The sequence below is a fragment of the Oncorhynchus nerka genome, linkage group LG22 (assembly GCF_034236695.1).
Source record: "Oncorhynchus nerka isolate Pitt River linkage group LG22, Oner_Uvic_2.0, whole genome shotgun sequence".
In the NCBI taxonomy this organism is placed as follows: Eukaryota; Metazoa; Chordata; class Actinopteri; order Salmoniformes; family Salmonidae; genus Oncorhynchus; species Oncorhynchus nerka.
This window is the reverse complement of record NC_088417.1, coordinates 68,218,800-68,237,351: the sequence shown is the minus strand read 5'-3', so window position 1 is coordinate 68,237,351 and position 18,552 is coordinate 68,218,800. Positions and strand designations below refer to the sequence as shown.

Here is an 18,552-nt window from a genome sequence, read left to right as displayed (position 1 = left end):
AGACTTCCCCCAGCTCTGTCCTCACCTCCTGTACACAGCCTGCCTGCCCTAACACCACCAGTAATAACAGACTTCCCCCAGCTCTGTCCTCACCTCCTGTACACAGCCTGCCTGCCCTAACACCACCAGTAATAACAGACTTCCCCCTGCTCTGTCCTCACCTCCTGTACACAGCCTGCCTGCCCTAACACCACCAGTAATAACAGACTTCCCCCTGCTCTGTCCTCACCTCCTGTACACAGCCTGCCTGCCCTAACACCACCAGTAATAACATACTTCCCCCAGCTCTGTCCTCACCTCCTGTACACAGCCTGCCTGCCCTAACACCACCAGTAATAACAGACTTCCCCCAGCTCTGTCCTCACCTCCTGTACACAGCCTGCCTGCCCTAACACCACCAGTAATAACAGACTTCCCCCAGCTCTGTCCTCACCTCCTGTACACAGCCTGCCTGCCCTAACACCACCAGTAATAACAGACTTCCCCCTGCTCTGTCCTCACCTCCTGTACACAGCCTGCCTGCCCTAACACCACCAGTAATAACAGACTTCCCCCAGCTCTGTCCTCACCTCCTGTACACAGCCTGCCTGCCCTAACACCACCAGTAATAACAGACTTCCCCCAGCTCTGTCCTCACCTCCTGTACACAGCCTGCCTGCCCTAACACCACCAGTAATAACAGACTTCCCCCTGCTCTGTCCTCACCTCCTGTACACAGCCTGCCTGCCCTAACACCACCAGTAATAACAGACTTCCCCCTGCTCTGTCCTCACCTCCTGTACACAGCCTGCCTGCCCTAACACCACCAGTAATAACAGACTTCCCCCTGCTCTGTCCTCACCTCCTGTACACAGCCTGCCTGCCCTAACACCACCAGTAATAACAGACTTCCCCAGCTCTGTCCTCACCTCCTGTACACAGCCTGCCTGCCCTAACACCACCAGTAATAACAGACTTCCCCCTGCTCTGTCCTCACCTCCTGTACACAGCCTGCCTGCCCTAACACCACCAGTAATAACAGACTTCCCCAGCTCTGTCCTCACCTCCTGTACACAGCCTGCCTGCCCTAACACCACCAGTAATAACAGACTTCCCCCAGCTCTGTCCTCACCTCCTGTACACAGCCTGCCTGCCCTAACACCACCAGTAATAACAGACTTCCCCCAGCTCTGTCCTCACCTCCTGTACACAGCCTGCCTGCCCTAACACCACCAGTAATAACAGACTTCCCCAGCTCTGTCCTCACCTCCTGTACACAGCCTGCCTGCCCTAACACCACCAGTAATAACATACTTCCCCAGCTCTGTCCTCACCTCCTGTACACAGCCTGCCTGCCCTAACACCACCAGTAATAACAGACTTCCCCAGCTCTGTCCTCACCTCCTGTACACAGCCTGCCTGCCCTAACACCACCAGTAATAACAGACTTCCCCCAGCTCTGTCCTCACCTCCTGTACACAGCCTGCCTGCCCTAACACCACCAGTAATAACAGACTTCCCCCTGCTCTGTCCTCACCTCCTGTACACAGCCTGCCTGCCCTAACACCACCAGTAATAACAGACTTCCCCCAGCTCTGTCCTCACCTCCTGTACACAGCCTGCCTGCCCTAACACCACCAGTAATAACAGACTTCCCCCAGCTCTGTCCTCACCTCCTGTACACAGCCTGCCTGCCCTAACACCACCAGTAATAACAGACTTCCCCCTGCTCTGTCCTCACCTCCTGTACACAGCCTGCCTGCCCTAACACCACCAGTAATAACAGACTTCCCCCTGCTCTGTCCTCACCTCCTGTACACAGCCTGCCTGCCCTAACACCACCAGTAATAACAGACTTCCCCCTGCTCTGTCCTCACCTCCTGTACACAGCCTGCCTGCCCTAACACCACCAGTAATAACAGACTTCCCCCAGCTCTGTCCTCACCTCCTGTACACAGCCTGCCTGCCCTAACACCACCAGTAATAACAGACTTCCCCCTGCTCTGTCCTCACCTCCTGTACACAGCCTGCCTGCCCTAACACCACCAGTAATAACAGACTTCCCCCAGCTCTGTCCTCACCTCCTGTACACAGCCTGCCTGCCCTAACACCACCAGTAATAACAGACTTCCCCCAGCTCTGTCCTCACCTCCTGTACACAGCCTGCCTGCCCTAACACCACCAGTAATAACAGACTTCCCCCAGCTCTGTCCTCACCTCCTGTACACAGCCTGCCTGCCCTAACACCACCAGTAATAACAGACTTCCCCCTGCTCTGTCCTCACCTCCTGTACACAGCCTGCCTGCCCTAACACCACCAGTAATAACAGACTTCCCCCTGCTCTGTCCTCACCTCCTGTACACAGCCTGCCTGCCCTAACACCACCAGTAATAACAGACTTCCCCCTGCTCTGTCCTCACCTCCTGTACACAGCCTGCCTGCCCTAACACCACCAGTAATAACAGACTTCCCCCTGCTCTGTCCTCACCTCCTGTACACAGCCTGCCTGCCCTAACACCACCAGTAATAACAGACTTCCCCCTGCTCTGTCCTCACCTCCTGTACACAGCCTGCCTGCCCTAACACCACCAGTGCGGAGCAAGGCGCTCCCCCGATTTATTGTGAAAGTGCTCCTAAAGCAGAAACACACAAAGCAAACGCCCAGAGAGACAGCATAAAAGTGCAGAGTGTCAAGCATCTATTTCTGTGCGAGCTGCAGCGTGACGTGTGCTTTTGCGGCTGTGTATGTGCACGTCTGTGCCAGGAGACAGCAGTGGAACATGCTGACTGCAGCCTTTCCCTTCAGAGAGAACACATGCCCGCACACACACAGGCACAGGGCTGTGATAATGTCAGACTGTCTGAGTTCCAACCCCAACCCCAACAGAAACAGCCTGGCCACAGTCAACCTCGCATCCACACATTAACTAGACGCAGCAGATAATTTGTCAACATTAGGCTCTACAGACACTCTCTCCCTTTTTAGAGCAGACATCTCCCTAAACAGGCCTTCTAGAGGTCAGACTGGCCCCTGGGTGTCTGCAACGGTGTCCCAAATGACACCCTATTCCCTACATAGTGCACTACTTTTGACTAGGGACCATGGCTCTGTTCAAAGTAGTGCACCATGTAGGGAATAGGATGCCATTTGGAGGGGGGGGGGGACTGTCTCTGGTGAAGAACAACGGCGTTAGCCCCACCAAGAGAATGCACTGTCTGAGCCACCAAAATAAAATACAAGCAGCCACTTGAACCCTGACAGGGCTGTTACTTAACAGAGGAATAGAGATGAATGTCACATAGTACTAATCAAAAGTTTGGACATAGCTACTCACTCAAGGGTTTTTCTTTATTTTTACTATTTTATACATTGTAGAATAATAGTGAAGACATCACAACTATGAACTAACACATGTGGAATCATGTAGTAACCTAAAAAGTGTTACACATATTTTGGCATTCTCTACATGATTCCATATTATTTAATAGTTTGATGTCTTCACTATTATTCTACAATTTAGAAAATAGTACAAATAAAGAAAAACCCTGGAATGAGTAGGTGTGTCCAAATTTGAGACTGGTACTGTACATATTGACATTAAAATGCATCTCACATTTTAGACTGAAGTGTTGAACACTGTTTTGTTGAGTAAGATTCCAATGAAAATGAGTCAACTTCCCTTAAAAGGCAAACTTGTAAACTAAAAGTATATCCTATTACAGAAGGCTTAGGGCGCAGGTCCCAAACCAGAGATGCAAACAAACAAACTGCATTGTTCACCTGGAGCAGTTGCAGTGTGACCTCTGTGCTGACTCTACAAAGTCCCAGGTTCCTACTTTCTCCATCAGCTCCTCCTCACAGGTCCCATTGGCTGTCACTGAGAACTTGCGCCTGGAGAAACACACACAACACACAAGTGTCAACATTAAGGGTTTATTAACCATTTCCTGTCAGTGGTGTGTGCCTGTTATTTTTACAGACCTATTTGGTAAATGTTGAGTGTATACGCGTTGAGGTAGATACTGTATATATTCTCTAGGCCAGGTGTCCTGGAAATTACCACCAGGGACACCTGAAGTCAATATTAAATTAATCATTCTTTATTATCAGGAAGCTGGAGAGGATCCAACCAACTTAATGCACCATAGTACACGTCGATCGGGAGCTCTGCCGGGGCAGTCCCGTTAGTTCTTATATACTGCTTACACAGACAAGTTATACTTGGATGATTTAGCTTATTCATGATTCATAATTAATTCATCGTTAACGTTTGGTTCATGAATGTGACCAACACCTCACAAGGCTTCTTCTCTCCAAGCTGAGACCTTGAAATTGAGACACCCCTTTCGGTTCTCAAAACAATGTTCTGGTCATACTGCCAAATTGCTTATACTGATAGTGAGATTTCCTCCCAGGCACGATCAATCAGTCACTTGCATGAACTCAGTCAAATTGGTTATTAGAAAAGCACAAACATAACATTTTCCTTCACACAGGATTCCTTAACTGATGGCCCACAGGTCCAATTTTTTTAGTTTTCTGAGCAAAAAAATTATCATTATATTTAATATTTTTATTTTGGACATAAAATACTGTAAAAAACACCAGCAAATCAGCTCCAAGTGATCTTCATTTTATAAATCTGTTCCAACGTATTCCCCCGCATAATAGGGAGGTATATTTGATCGTAGACAATTGTAAGCAAGGTTTGTTTTAGTATGTTTTAGTCGAATATTAGGAATATTAGGTATTGAGGTCAATTTGCAGTCTACAAATGATTTGTAATTATGTTTTTGGCCACCTGATCATCCTCTCAAGAAAAAAATCGGCCCGCGGCTGAATCTAGTTGATGATCACTGCTCTAGGCTCTGTTGAGTGTGTCTATGATAGGGTAAACGTGTATGTGTGTGAATGCATGTGCGTGAGGTGTAGATATAGCTTTCCTGTCAGCTGTGTGTGAGCCTGTGCTCGTTGACAGTGTGTGTGAGCACGTGTTTGCGTGCGCCCTGATTCGGTAGCAATTGTACTTGTTCTAGGACTTTGTTGAGAGAGTGTGTATGAGACAGACGTACTTGTTCTGAGCTCTGTTGATATTGCACTCCTGCCAGACCCTCTCCACCACCTGGCTGGCTAGCCTGCGAGGGATCTTCCCCTCGTGATGACTGGTGCTGTCCACACTGAAGCCGTCCACAGCCGACGACATCTTCACCCACTTCTGAGCCGACTGGGAGTCCACTTGAGGAGGTGGGAAGGGAGAGGTTCTGAATCGTCTCACCGCACACAAGTGACAATATATATTGTCCTACAATAACCAGCTTTGAGACCCCTCTTGTCCACTACACACTATATAAGGGGAACATACAAGTGGCACACCAACTCTCCAGACACATTTTAATATTGTCTAATTGATATGGTAAATCTTATTTACATAATCTATACTATACAGACTGTCGTTTAAATAAACATCCATAGGTTTGTAAATGCTTGCTTATTGTACCTGTCTGGGCCTCCTCAGGTGATGTGGGCGGCGTGAGGGTGACCGACGAGATGGCGGGGTCTCGTTGGGATGCAGGCACTTGGAGTCCACCCGTGTAGACGGTGGTGCAGTGGGAGGAACCCTGGGGGGCCACAGCTGGGATGTCAGACTGGGGCACCAGCACCAAGCAGGCTGGGTACACCATCCTCACACCACCTGGACCGAGAGACAGACATACACTCCCGGTTAGCTACCCGGATCATCACATCTGAATACATTCTTTGTATGTGATCCCTGAGGGAATTGAAGCTCCATCCTTTCTTCCCTGCCTTATAGTAGACTTTTAGGGGAGACTGTTCAGTGTGTCTTACCGACAAGGACCTCCACAGCGGCCAGGGAGTCGTCCTCCCAGTCCATGTCCTCCATCTTGTTCTCCGATGGCGAGCCCTGCTTGTCCTTGTCTTTAGAGCTGGGGCTGATGGGATAGAACTGGTTCCACTCCTCAATCAGTTTCTGGGTGGGAGGGTCTGACAGCTTGAACGACTGACCCGTCAGCGTCCCGTTCAGACCAAACGGACTCAGGATGACTGAAGGGAGGGAGAGAAAGAGAGAGAGACACACACACACACACACACACACACACACACACACACACACACACACACAGTCAGTCAGTCAGTCAGTCAGTCTCACTTCAGATGCTGTGTTACATCAGAATAAATCCCCCCCCCCCCAGCATTACAACCACTCTCTGATTTATTACCCCCCCCCCGCATCCTTTCATCCATTTTTCCTTCCACCCCTCCATCCCAGCCCATCCAGTGTTAATAATGTGACCTTTCCCCAACACAATTCTCTCTCTCCCACCAGCGCACAACTGGCCAAGCACTTCCAGAGACATACAGCAGCACAGGGCTGTATAAAGTACTGATATACAACACACACAGACAATGAGGTAGAGAATGATAGAGCCGACAGCATTCTGACCAAGCAGACACCTACACTTTATTTAACTAGGCAAGTCAGTTAAGAACAAATTCTTATTTTCAATGACAGCCTAGGAACAGTGGGTTAACTGCCTTGTTCAGGGGCAGAATGACAGAATTTCACCTTGTCAGCTCGGGGATTTGATCTTACAACCTTCCGGTTACTAATCCAACGCTCTAACCACTAGGCTACCTGCCGCCCCAGGTATTAATCAATCACATGTAAATAAAGCCTTTTTGCAGTAGCAGTTGTCACAAAGTACTTTTTCAGTAATCCGGGCTAGACACCAAAGAGTGGACAACCCCCTCACAGCTTAGGATAATAATTAACAGAGAAGGAAGCATAAATGGAGAATGTTTGGGGACCATTACTTCCAGTTGTGCTCATTACTGTAGTGCAGTGGTTGTCAACTAGTTTTGTCCCAAATTAAAGCACGTTTTCAGTCGCCACCCAATATTCGCATTGTGGGAAAAAAAAAGAAGCCAAAATGCCATTTAAAAAAAACATTTTTAATGCTATATTGATATTAACTGAAGCAACTATGGAAATAATTTAAAATAATTCAATTTCGGCCATATTCTTGATGAAGAATGTTAATAAGCTCCAAAAGCACTGGCTAAAAGCTCTATATTGAAATACAGGGATTGAAGAAAAATTGTTCAGAGATTCAATTATTTCATTATTTTTACTACTTTCTACTTGGTTGTAGTTGTTTAGAAGTTTAAGTTCAGACTGGAGTATTATCATTGTTTTACTCAGACACCCGCGACCCATCACTTGAGAATCGCTGTTGTAATGTTTGGCCCTGTCCCTGTGAGTATTGATCTGGCATAGTGGCTCACTGGCTGGACAGTATGGAGTTTCCAGAAGAGAGGGAGAAGGGGAGAAAGAGAAATGGAGAGAGAAAGAGAAAGGGACAGACACAGACAGACAGACAGACAGACAGACAGACAGACAGACAGACAGGCAGACAGACAGACAGACAGACAGACAGACAGACAGACAGACAGACAGACAGACAGACAGACAGACAGACAGACAGACAGACAGACAGGGATTCATCATCTCTCCTCCTTCGCCACATAACAGGGGCTGGCTGGTGGGCGTGAGGGAGGAGGGGAAGAGAAGGCAATCTCACAGGGAACACAGCGTATTAGAGAAAGAGAACATCTAGAACACAGGGTGCTGGCCAGCTAAACACAAGCCACTCAAGGTCAGGACCTTATAAGAAGGCTGGTCAATCTATATTCATTTCCCACCACACTGAGATTGGGTGGAGGGGACATAGTAGGTAGCAAGTGGATGGTGACCTCACCAGACAATTGAGTGAACATACAGTTTCCTCAGAGAATACAACAGGAAACAGACAGACTGACTGACTAACTGACTCATACACACCTCTGATGTTCTATGGGGTCCACTCCAGATACACAATACAGCCAGGACTCCAGGACTTCATTCATTCTAACATCCAACAACTGCTTCAGCAGAAATGGATTGACTATTGAGGAGAATCTAAGGTCATTTGCATTGCAGAAACACAAGCACTACACATCACAGAGAGAGTTTGAATTTAATTCCTGTTGATATGATTACTACATACCCTTTCTCTTTGTGTGCGCATTTCTATTTGGAACTAAATAAAAAATATCTAGCAACGCAGGGGAAAAAGATCAAATCCAACACAATTATGGAAATGTTTCCTTTATCCCGCCCTCCCTCCCTCCCTACCTCCTTCCATCTCCCCTTCTCTCTCTGTCTCCATCTCCCTGAAGACATGTCAAATATGCTCAGATCAGTTAAATGGGCTGAGAGTTCATTACATTCACTCTGCGCTGTTTTATGAGGTCATATCCTGAAGAGACTGGAGCGCTCTACCGCACACTAAACCAAGCCTGTCAGAGGTGAGTGGTGGGGGCGAGAGGGAGGGAGACTAGCACACATCAGCTCATATCTGCCGCTACGCTCAATCTGCTAAAACAGACACAACTCGTGGCTAGAACACACACTTGCACACAACCTAGGAATTCAGCCTTTGGTTTGTACTGATGTCAAACACACAACATTACCCATTGGAAGATGGGGAGTGCTCTGACATACAGTACTGGTCACATCAGTGGTCCCACCAAAGTGCATTAAACACTGTATTTAATTGAAGATAAACATCTTTGATGACCAGAGGACAATTGACTCCACATTAAACCATTGATCCATTTGCCTGTGCAATATGGAATCAAACACATTGAGCAGCATGTCTTTCAGTCTGCCACCTCAAGTCCCATACATGCTATGGACAGGTTGCTATATTGGTAAAAGAGCAGAGGCAGTACAGTACAGTAGCTAAGGGTCTGGTCCACTATCTGATAGACTTGACCTAACCCGGAGCTACCATACATCTACACATCCAAGTATAACTGATCCAATTATGAAAGACAAGCACTGTAATTTTGAATTCCGTAAAGTGAGCGTGGAAGAAGTAAAACAATTATTGTTGTCTGACAAGCCACAGGGGTCTGACAACTTGGATGGAAAATCACTAAGTATAATAGCGGATTATATCGCCACTCCTATTTGCCATATCTTCAATCTAAGCCTACTGTAAAGTGTGTGCCCTCAAACCTGGAGAGAAGCCAAAGTAATTCCGCTACCCAAGAATAGTAAAGCCGCCTTTACTGGCTCAAATAGCCAACCAATCAGCCTAATACCAACCCTAAGTAAAAAAAAAATGTTTGACCAGATACAAGGCTATTTTACTGGAAACATATTGACAACAGACTTTCAGCACACTTAAAGGGAAGGACATCCAACAAGCACAGCACTTACACAAATGACTGATGATCGGCTGAGAGAAATTGATTATAAAAAAATTGTGGGAGCTGTTTTGTTAGACCTCAGTGTGGCTTTTCACATTATCGATCGTAGTCTGCTGATGGAACAACGTATGTGTTATGGCTTTACACCCCCTGCTATATTGTGGATAAAACGTTGTCTAACAGAACACAGAGGGTGTTCTTTAATGGAAGCCTCTCCAACATAATTCAGGTAGAATCAGGAATTCCCCAAGGCAGCTGTCTAAGCACCTTACTTTTTTCAATATTTACTAATGGCATAAGTAAAGCAAGTGTGTCTATGCATGAGGGTGACTTAACACTATACATGTCAGCTACAACAGTGAGTGAAATCACTGCAACACTTAACAAAGAGCTCCAGTTAGCTTCAGAATGGATGGCAAAGAATAAGTTAGATCTAAATTTATCAAACTAAAAGCATTTGTATTTGGGACAAATAATTTACTAAACCCTAAACCTCAACTAAATCTTGTAATAAATCATTTGGAATTTGAGCAAGTTGAGGTGACTAAACTGCTTGGACTAACCCTGGATTGTAAACTGTCATGGTCAAAACATGTTGATACAACAATAGCTAATATGGGGAGAATTCTGTCCATAATAAAGCGCTGCTCTGCTTTTTTAACACTACCAACAAGGCAGGTCCTACATGATCTAGTTTTGTCGCACCTGTACTACTGTTCAGTCATGTGGTCAGGTGCCACAAAGAGAGACCTCTGAAAATTGCAATTGGCTCATATCAGGGCATCATGGTTGGCCCTTAAATGTACAAAGAGAGCTAACATTAATAATATGCATGCAAATCTCTCATGGCTCAAAGTGGAGGAAAGATTGACTTCATCACTACTTGTTTTTATAATAAGTGTTGACATGCTGAATGTACCGAGATGTCTGTTTTAATTACTAGCACACAGCCATGCAAACCCCAGAAGACATGCCACTAAAGGTCTCTTCACAATCCCCAAGTCAAGAACAGACTATGGGAGTGCACAGTACTACATAGAGCCATGACCACATGGAACTAAATTCCACATCAGGTAACTGATGCAAGCAGTAGAATCAGATAAAAAAACTGATAAAAATACACCTTGTGGACAAAAAGAAAAACCGAAAGATCTATGTACAGTGTGTGCAAATGTAGAAGAGTAGGGAGGTAAGGCAATAAATAGGCCATAGAGGCGAAACATAATTACAACTTTAATACAAAAGTGATATATGTGCACATGATGATGTGCAAGTAGAGATACTGGGGTGCAAAAGAGCAAGAGGGTAAGTAATAATATGGGGATGAAGTAGTCGGGTGTGCTATTTACAGATTGGTTGTGTACAGGTACAGTGATCGGTAAGCTGCTCTGACAGCTGATGCTTGAACTTAGAGAGGGGTATATAAGACTAGAGCTTCAGAGATTTTTGCAATTTGTTCCAGTCATTGGCAGCAGAGCACTGACAGGAAAGGCGGCCAAAGCAAGTGTTGGCTTTGGGGATGACCAGTGCAATATACCTGCTAGAGCGAGTGCAACGGGTGGGTGTTGCTATGGTAACCAGTGAGCTGAGATAAGGCAGGGCTTTACCTAGCAAAGACAACGAGAGCATAGAGGTCGCAGTAGTGGGTAGTATATGGGGCTTTGGAGATAAAACGCAAATGATTTAATCCTTCCAATAGATTTATTTTTTAAACATTTGTTACGAATTTAACTTTAATTAAATGAGTTGACTCTTCATATGAGATGATTTCACTGAACAACAAAAGAAAGGGAATATTGAATGATCCCCAGTGATACATCGCATCTCCCAAAAACGTTTTCAATATATATCTGTAAAATTATAGTCTAGAAACTAACGCTTTGGTTGGCTTCCTCTCAGGCTTCCATGTCTTCTCCCTGGCCCTCCTCAATGTCCACCTCTTGAACATCAGACTCTGAGGCCTCATCTTCAGTGTCACTTTCCAACCTTGTTGAGGATGGCTCATTGTCAAGCTCAAAAAGCCTCAAATTTGCCAGGATGGCCAACAATTTGTCAACCTTTGTATTGGTCAGCCTGTTGCGTGCTTTGGTGGGTGTGTTCCCAAACAAGGACCAGTTGCGCTCTGAGGTGGCTGATGTTGGTGGGATTTGGAGGATGATGGAGGCAACGGGGGAAAGACCCTCAGATCCACAAAGTCCCTTCCACCAGGTGGCTGATGAGATATGTTGGTACGACTACCATATTGCATCTCCATCCCAAAGCACATGCTTGGAAGTGTACTTCGCCAGACTGCCAAAAACCTTGCCCTCATCCAGGCCAAGGTGGCGAGACAAGGTAGTGATGACACCATAGGCCTTGTTGATCTCTGCACCAGACAGGATGCTCTTAACAGCATACTTGGGGTCCAACATGTATGCTGCGGCATGTATGGGTTTCAGGCAGAAGTCTTCACGCTTTTTGATGTATTTCAGAACTGCAGTTTCATCTGCTTGGAGCAACAGTGAAGTGGGCAGGGCAGTATGGATTTCTTCTCTTACATCTGCAAGCAGAGTCTGAACATCAGACAGGATGGCATCCTCTTGATGGGGCTGTCCATTCGGCAGACTGTGATATGGCCATTTCTTGAAGGGACTCCTTCCCCTCCAGGAGACTGTCACATGATGACAACACCACCCCAAAGGGTGTTGCTGGGCAGCTTCAATGTGGTGCTCTATTTCTTCTGACCTTGCTTGGTGAGGTAGATTGCTGCTGTTACTTGATGAACCTTCACATACCTAACCATTTCCTTGGCTCTCTTGTAGAGTGTCTCCATTGTTTTCAGTGCCATGATGTCCTTGAGGAACAGATTCAATGCATGAGCAGCACAGCCAATGGGTGTGATGTGAGGGTAGGACTCCACTTTAGACCAAGCATCCTTCATGTTTGCAGCATTGTCTGTCACCAGTGAAAATAACTTCTGTTGTCCAAGGTCATTGATGACTGCCTTTAGCTCATCTGCAATGTAGAGACCGGTGTGTCTGTTGTCCCTTGTGTCTGTGCTCTTGTAGAATATTGGTTGAGGGGTGGCGATGATGTAGTTAATTATTCCTTTCCCACGAACATTCGACCAACCATCAGAGTTGATTGCAATACAGTCTGCTTTCTCTATGATTTGCTTGATCTTCACTTGAACTCTGTTGAACTCTGCATCCAGCAAATGAGTAGATAAAGCATGTCTGGTTGGAGGGGTGTCAGCCGGGCAAAGAACATTCACAAATCTCTTCCAATACACATGGCCTGTGAGCATCAGAGGTGAACCAGTTGCATACACAACTCGAGCAAGACATTCATCAGTATTTCTCTGACTACGTTCCTCCATTTGAGTCAAAAAACCTTCTGATTCCAGGAGGACCATGAGCTGTTGCTATCGATAAGGTGTCTGATTCATCATTTTCACCTCAAATAGAAGGAGAGGGACTTTTGTCAGAGGTCGCTTGTTGTGAGCGCTGAGGGAACTTTATGCACTTGGCCAGATGATTCTACATCTCTGTTGCATTCTTCACATATGATTTGGAACAGTATTTGCAAATGTACACAGCTTTTCCTTCTACATTAGCTGCAGTGAAATGTCTCCACACAACAGATAGTGCCCGTGGCATTTTCCTGTAAAGATTCTAAACAAAATTGTAAAATAAATAAAAATACAATTCCATGTACAGACAAATAGTTAAGCAGTTAGATTAAACAACTGCTTTGTAAGATACATGTTTTAAAAGGAAACATGTACGGAAACAGGTGAATTAACACTCATCAGTTAGCAGGCTCAAGCAAGCTAAAAACCCACATGGTAGCAAAAACTAACTAGCAGAAATTAAAAAGTTAGAAATTATTTAAACACTTTGCTGTAGGCTACTATTTACTAGTTAACAAAAAATCATGTATGTCATATAAAATATATTCACCCCACCAAGTATTGTAATCAAAACTTACCAGAAAACATGTAGTCCTTGGCTCAGACAGTGTAATAGTGTGGGCTCAATAGCATCTCATTAGTGTGCAAGATCTTGAGAACAAGCTGTACATGTGATGAAAGAATGCACTGTGCATGCAGAGGGTTGCAATTCCATTGAATTGGGGATAGTTTAACCAAAATATGCCACAAGACCTAGAATTGCCTTATGTTTATCCCACAAAAAAGGTTCACTGTTATAAGCTAACTTTTTTTATGAATTTAAGCAAAATTCCCGGGCTTAACTTTCCATTGAAATTTACCAGAATTTTTTTCTGGCCCTTTGCAACCCCACTAGTGACTAAAGAGAGAGTGAGAGAGTCACACAGTGTAGTGCTATGCTGTGCTGTGTAGATCTATCTATCTATCGACCTGCCATGCAAAAAAACAATCCCTCTCTACCATTACTGGAATTATGTCCAATAACCTGCTATTGATTATATAGACCAGCAGGCTTTAATATGAGACAATTAGAATATTTCATTTATACACTTTATTCAGACAGCTGGAAACAGAAGGGGGGACAGGCAAGTGGGAAAACAGTAGGAAGGGTGGATACGGGGATTAAACCTGGTCTGCGGCGGGGAGTTGAGTATATGTGACTGGCTGGGAGTGTTAGGCCTACCGCTAAACCACAGGCTCTGCACAACTAGTTTTCCCTGTGCCGCAATGCCGCTGCGCTCCAGTCAGATCAGAGAATGGACAAAGTGATCACCATTATTAGGTGGGTGGAGAGGGGATGCAGGGGGGCTGAGGAATTACTCAGAGTCTAACTGAGAGAGGAGTTGAGAGGAAGAGAAGAGCGGAGGTGGCATTTTGTTCCCTAACCTAAGGCAAAGCCCTTGTGCCTGGTGTAATGAACGCTTCTTCAAGCTTCCCTCCCCCTCCTTCTCCTCTGTAGTGAGGGAGCCTCTCTCACTCTCTTTCTTTTGTTGGGATCTCTTTTGTTGCGCTGTAGTCTCTCCCACTTCTCTGTGTGTCTGTGTTCTACACGCTGCCTGGCGCCGTTTTTGCTGCTGCTGTTGGGCCCCGCTAATTGTACAGATGTCTATAGCAGCAGAGCTCAGCTAGTGGGGACAGCCCTCTGAGGGCTAGAAGGAGGGAGGGAGAAGAGGTTGAGGAAGGTGGAGGGAGAGGGAGAACAAGAAGAGAAGTAGAATGGGAGGTGGTGGTGGCAGGGGAGAGGTGGAGGTATTTGGGAAGGGTACGTGAGGAGGAGTAGGAAAAGGATAGGGAAAAGCCAGAAGAAGGGGAAAGAGGGGGGAGGGACAGAGAGAGGTGTGTGAGGGCTGCTGGTGGCACATCATTACTGTCAGGCTGTTTGATGAAGCGAGGCGGAGCGGAGGAGAGGAGCGGAGAAGAGGGGCCTGTTCTTAATACCTGAGGATTACCCTTGTCTTCTATTAGATACACGACACAGAGCAGAGAGAACAGAGCAGTGTGTGTGTGTGTGTGTGTGTGTGTGTGTGTGTGTGTGTGTGTGTGTGTGTGTTTTGGTTTTATTATCCTTGTGGAGACCAGAAGTCCACACAGGGATAGTAATAATTGGAGACATTTTGCCAGAACAAGGGTTACAAGTAGGGTTTAGTGTTGTCATGATACCAGAAACCGATACACAGTTTAGCATCACATTACTCGATACCAAAACGCTACCATGGAAAATAAAGAAGGCATATTAGCCAAAGTCACTGAATGCCACTTTATCCAGAGAGATAAACTCAGCTACTGCTCTGTTCAATCATTGGGCATCTTTTGTGTTCAATATCATTACATTTGCAATTTTTTTGAGACAGCCATCTACAGATTAATGAATCAATTATACAATCAATTTGACTTTGTTTTTACCAATCTAACTACATACTGGTAATCATTTATTTCAGTAGTAAACTGGGCAAATCAAGATGTAGCCTAGGCCTATCCACAATAGCATATTCAATGGGATATTCAATAGGATACGATGACCGAATAAGTTAATTATTCAAGTTTTTGGTGGCAATCAGCTTTGAAATTAGCATGTTTTGCATTGTGGTTTGCATATTTTCACAAACAATGTTAGCTTTAGCTGTCAGCTAGCAAGGAAAGTTGGCCTACAAAGTTGGACGTTACGTTACAAGTGTTCTAGCCTGTATGGACATTGTTTTGCGAACAGTAATGAACAGTTTCAACCTTTCTACATGCCGTGTCACATTATTCAAGTGTGTTAACGTCTGTGCATCATGATTGGGGAGCTAACATGATGCAGTCCAGACTCCCAGTACAGGCTAGCAACGAGGGGTTGGCTGTGCTGATAGACAGGGTTGTTCTGTGAGACACATTTGACAGAAGTACCGAAAGTAACCCAAATTCTAGTACCGAACCGTTTTTCATGTTCTAGTATCAAAACAGGATCAATGTTTTGGTATACCGTGCAACACAGTTAGGGTTAGGGGTTACGTTTAGGAGTTAGGATTAGGGGTTTGGTGTTAAGGTTAGGGGTTATGGAAAATAGGATTTTGAATGGGAATCAACTGTTTGGTCCCCACACGGAAAGTTTTTAAAAAACGTGTGTGTGTGTGTGTGCATGCCTGCATGCGTGCGCCTGTGTGCATCTGCATGTGTGTGTGTGTGCACATGTGTGTACACTTCACTCCACCCACCTTGGAAGGGGCTGGAGGCCTGCTGGGCCAGGGTGAGGTGCTCGTCACTCAGGTGGTAGACAGGCTGGTGCTGGTTGATCTCCACGCTGGTGCACACGTTACTCTCCCCGTGGAGGAAGAAGGGGAACGAGCATGACAGGTGTTCACTGTGGAGGGAGAGAAAGACAGAGAGAGAACAGAGTGTGTCATTTTAACTCGGATGGACCATTTTAGGAGCGAATGTGTGTGAACTGTTGAATGGATGACACAACAGAGCAGGAGGAGAGGGAGGACGAGAAGAGAGAGAGAGAGAGAGAAAGGGCAAAACACTCCATTTCCCTGCTAATGGAGGGGTAGAGGAGCGGAGAGAGAGAATGAAGAGGAGGAAGATTAAAAAGGAGCTCTCTCTTTTGTGGGAGATTACAATGACATCTTTGAGCCATGGAAAGCTCTAACATGACCCTTCTCCTGGCTGGAATACAATAGGAGGAGGGGTTAGGGAAATGACATCACTGATATAATGGAGACAAACATGACATCATCACAAAACAAATCAAGTTGTTTCACTGGTGGAACATAGAACTGAACCACTTTACAGTATGATTCTCATACTACAGAAGAATGCTGTCTGTACCGTAGTGTGTTGATTTTGGATTTGTTGTTGGCACTCCAAGTGACCAACAAAGAGGGCGAACCCTGGCTCACACTGGCATGCCATCAAAGACGTGAGCTCTTGAGAACACTAACCTACACATACAGAGTTACAGACGTGCCATCCAAATCTCTGACGTTGAAAAAGACACCTGCCAGTGCCAGCATGACTTCAACTGGGATGAGAGGACGTGAGAGAGATAGAGGGAGTAAGGGAAAGAAACGTGAGGGAGTAAGACAGATGGAAAAGTGACAGGGAAAAATAGCACGCAAGAGAGAGAGAGAGGAGTAAGACATGGACTATTGTCTCTGTTTCTCTGTGTCTGCTTCCTCTCATTCTATGCAGCACAGCCAACTGACAGATGACCAAATGAAAGTGGACGCAGTAAATTTGGGAGAGGATCAAAGAAGGGGGTGCCTTTTTAGAGGATTTGGTTAAGCAAATATCTCTCCCGCTCTCTACCGCTCACACTCTCTCTCTCACTCCCTCTATCCCTGGCAGAGTTGCTGCTGCAGAGGATTAAAACAAAGAAGGAGAAAGAAAAAAGGAGAGAAAGAAGTGAGAGGATCAGACTAATAATATATTATGATCATGAGAGGGTCTGAGGAGCTAAGTGGCACGAGGCTGGAGGAGAGAGGAGACAGCATGTCTCCTACGAGAGGATAATACCTCGGCTGTATATAAACATTTACACTACAGAGAGTATTTGTGTACCTGACATGCACTAACAAGGATAGACTACACAACAGAAATAAGTCAGTGACTTGATTGTATTATCCTTTCTCGTTTTCTAAATGTATGAAACTACTGAATGTACTATTTTTTAAATGGTCAAATCAATGAAATCAATCAATACCAAGAGTGGTGTTGCCATATCATATCAGCTGTGATACTTATTGAAAAAAATTGACCAATGAAAACAGTCACCATAACTTATCCCCTTGTATGAACTGTTTTGTTCATAAGATCAATAAAAGAGTGGGACAGCAACAAAAGGAGCTGAACATATTCCTGATGGCTGATGACTAGGCCACGCCCAAGGACGTTAGTTTCTTTTCCGCAATGAGTCTAGATCTGAGTACCTGGCCCTTCACTGATTGCGAACACATTCGTGGCCATCTGATTGGACCAGAAACCAATGGGTTGAGCCAGAACCAGAACACACGTGAGTATATTCATCATTGGCTTTGACACTCTGATTGATTGGAGACGATTGTTTTGTGCAACACCCCTCGTGCCCCTTGTCACCACAAACGACTTCAATGATGGCAGTGTCAGACTAAAACATGTGGTGAACGACAGAGCAGTGAAAGTATTTTGTTTGAGGCTAGATGGCTGTAGCATCAGATAAGTCTTTCCCTATGTTTAGGGCATGTTAACAGAGCTGCTCTACTCTTTAATGTCTGTAGGAACAGCTCCAGGCTCAGACGTAGTAAAAGTAGTAAACCCATCACTACAGACACAGTAGTAAAAGCATCAGCACAGACAAACACATTTCCTCACTGCTGTCTGTCTATGAAGCAGAATCACTCCTCTTTTTCTCTCTGCTCAGACATTTAAGCTGCTGTTAGGTTCCCACAGAGCAGCCTGTCTCTTCCTGCCCTGGGGCCTGATTGACTAGAAGGTCACGGTGGGAAGGTCTCTCCCTGCCCCCAGGGCAGACTGACTAGAAGGTCACTGTGTGAGGGTCTCTCCCTGCCCCCAGGGCAGACTGACTAGAAGGTCATAGAGGGAGGGTCTCTCCATGCCCCCAGAGGAGACTGACTAGGGGTGGATTTACATGAGTAAAATATGTCTTGTGAGATCTATCTTCAAAAGACTGCCCCATAGAGAGAGACTGTGTGCCATAGAGAGATAATGTGTGCCAGAGAGAGACTGTGTGCCATAGAGAGAGACTGTAAGTGATAGAGAGAGACTGTGAGCCATAGAGAGAGACTGTGTGCCATAGAAAAGACTGGATGCCATAGAGAGAGACTGGGTGCCATAGAGAGAGACTGGGTGTCATAGGAAAGACTGGGTACCATAGAGAGAGACTGGGTT

The 18,552-nt window shown here is 45.6% G+C and overlaps 1 protein-coding gene across 1 annotated transcript in view; it reads right to left on the bottom strand.

Moving 5' to 3' along the window:
* med13a (mediator complex subunit 13a) overlaps window positions 1–18,552 on the bottom strand; it is a 121,899-nt gene that overhangs the window by 34,599 nt on the left and 68,748 nt on the right. The window contains exons 4-8 of the mRNA XM_065007343.1: window positions 15,882–16,027; window positions 5,829–6,044; window positions 5,479–5,673; window positions 5,054–5,216; window positions 3,762–3,872 (exon numbers count right to left, since the gene is read on the bottom strand). Of these exons, the coding sequence (XP_064863415.1) occupies window positions 3,762–3,872; window positions 5,054–5,216; window positions 5,479–5,673; window positions 5,829–6,044; window positions 15,882–16,027 (831 nt within the window). The remainder of the gene's footprint in view (window positions 1–3,761; window positions 3,873–5,053; window positions 5,217–5,478; window positions 5,674–5,828; window positions 6,045–15,881; window positions 16,028–18,552) is intronic.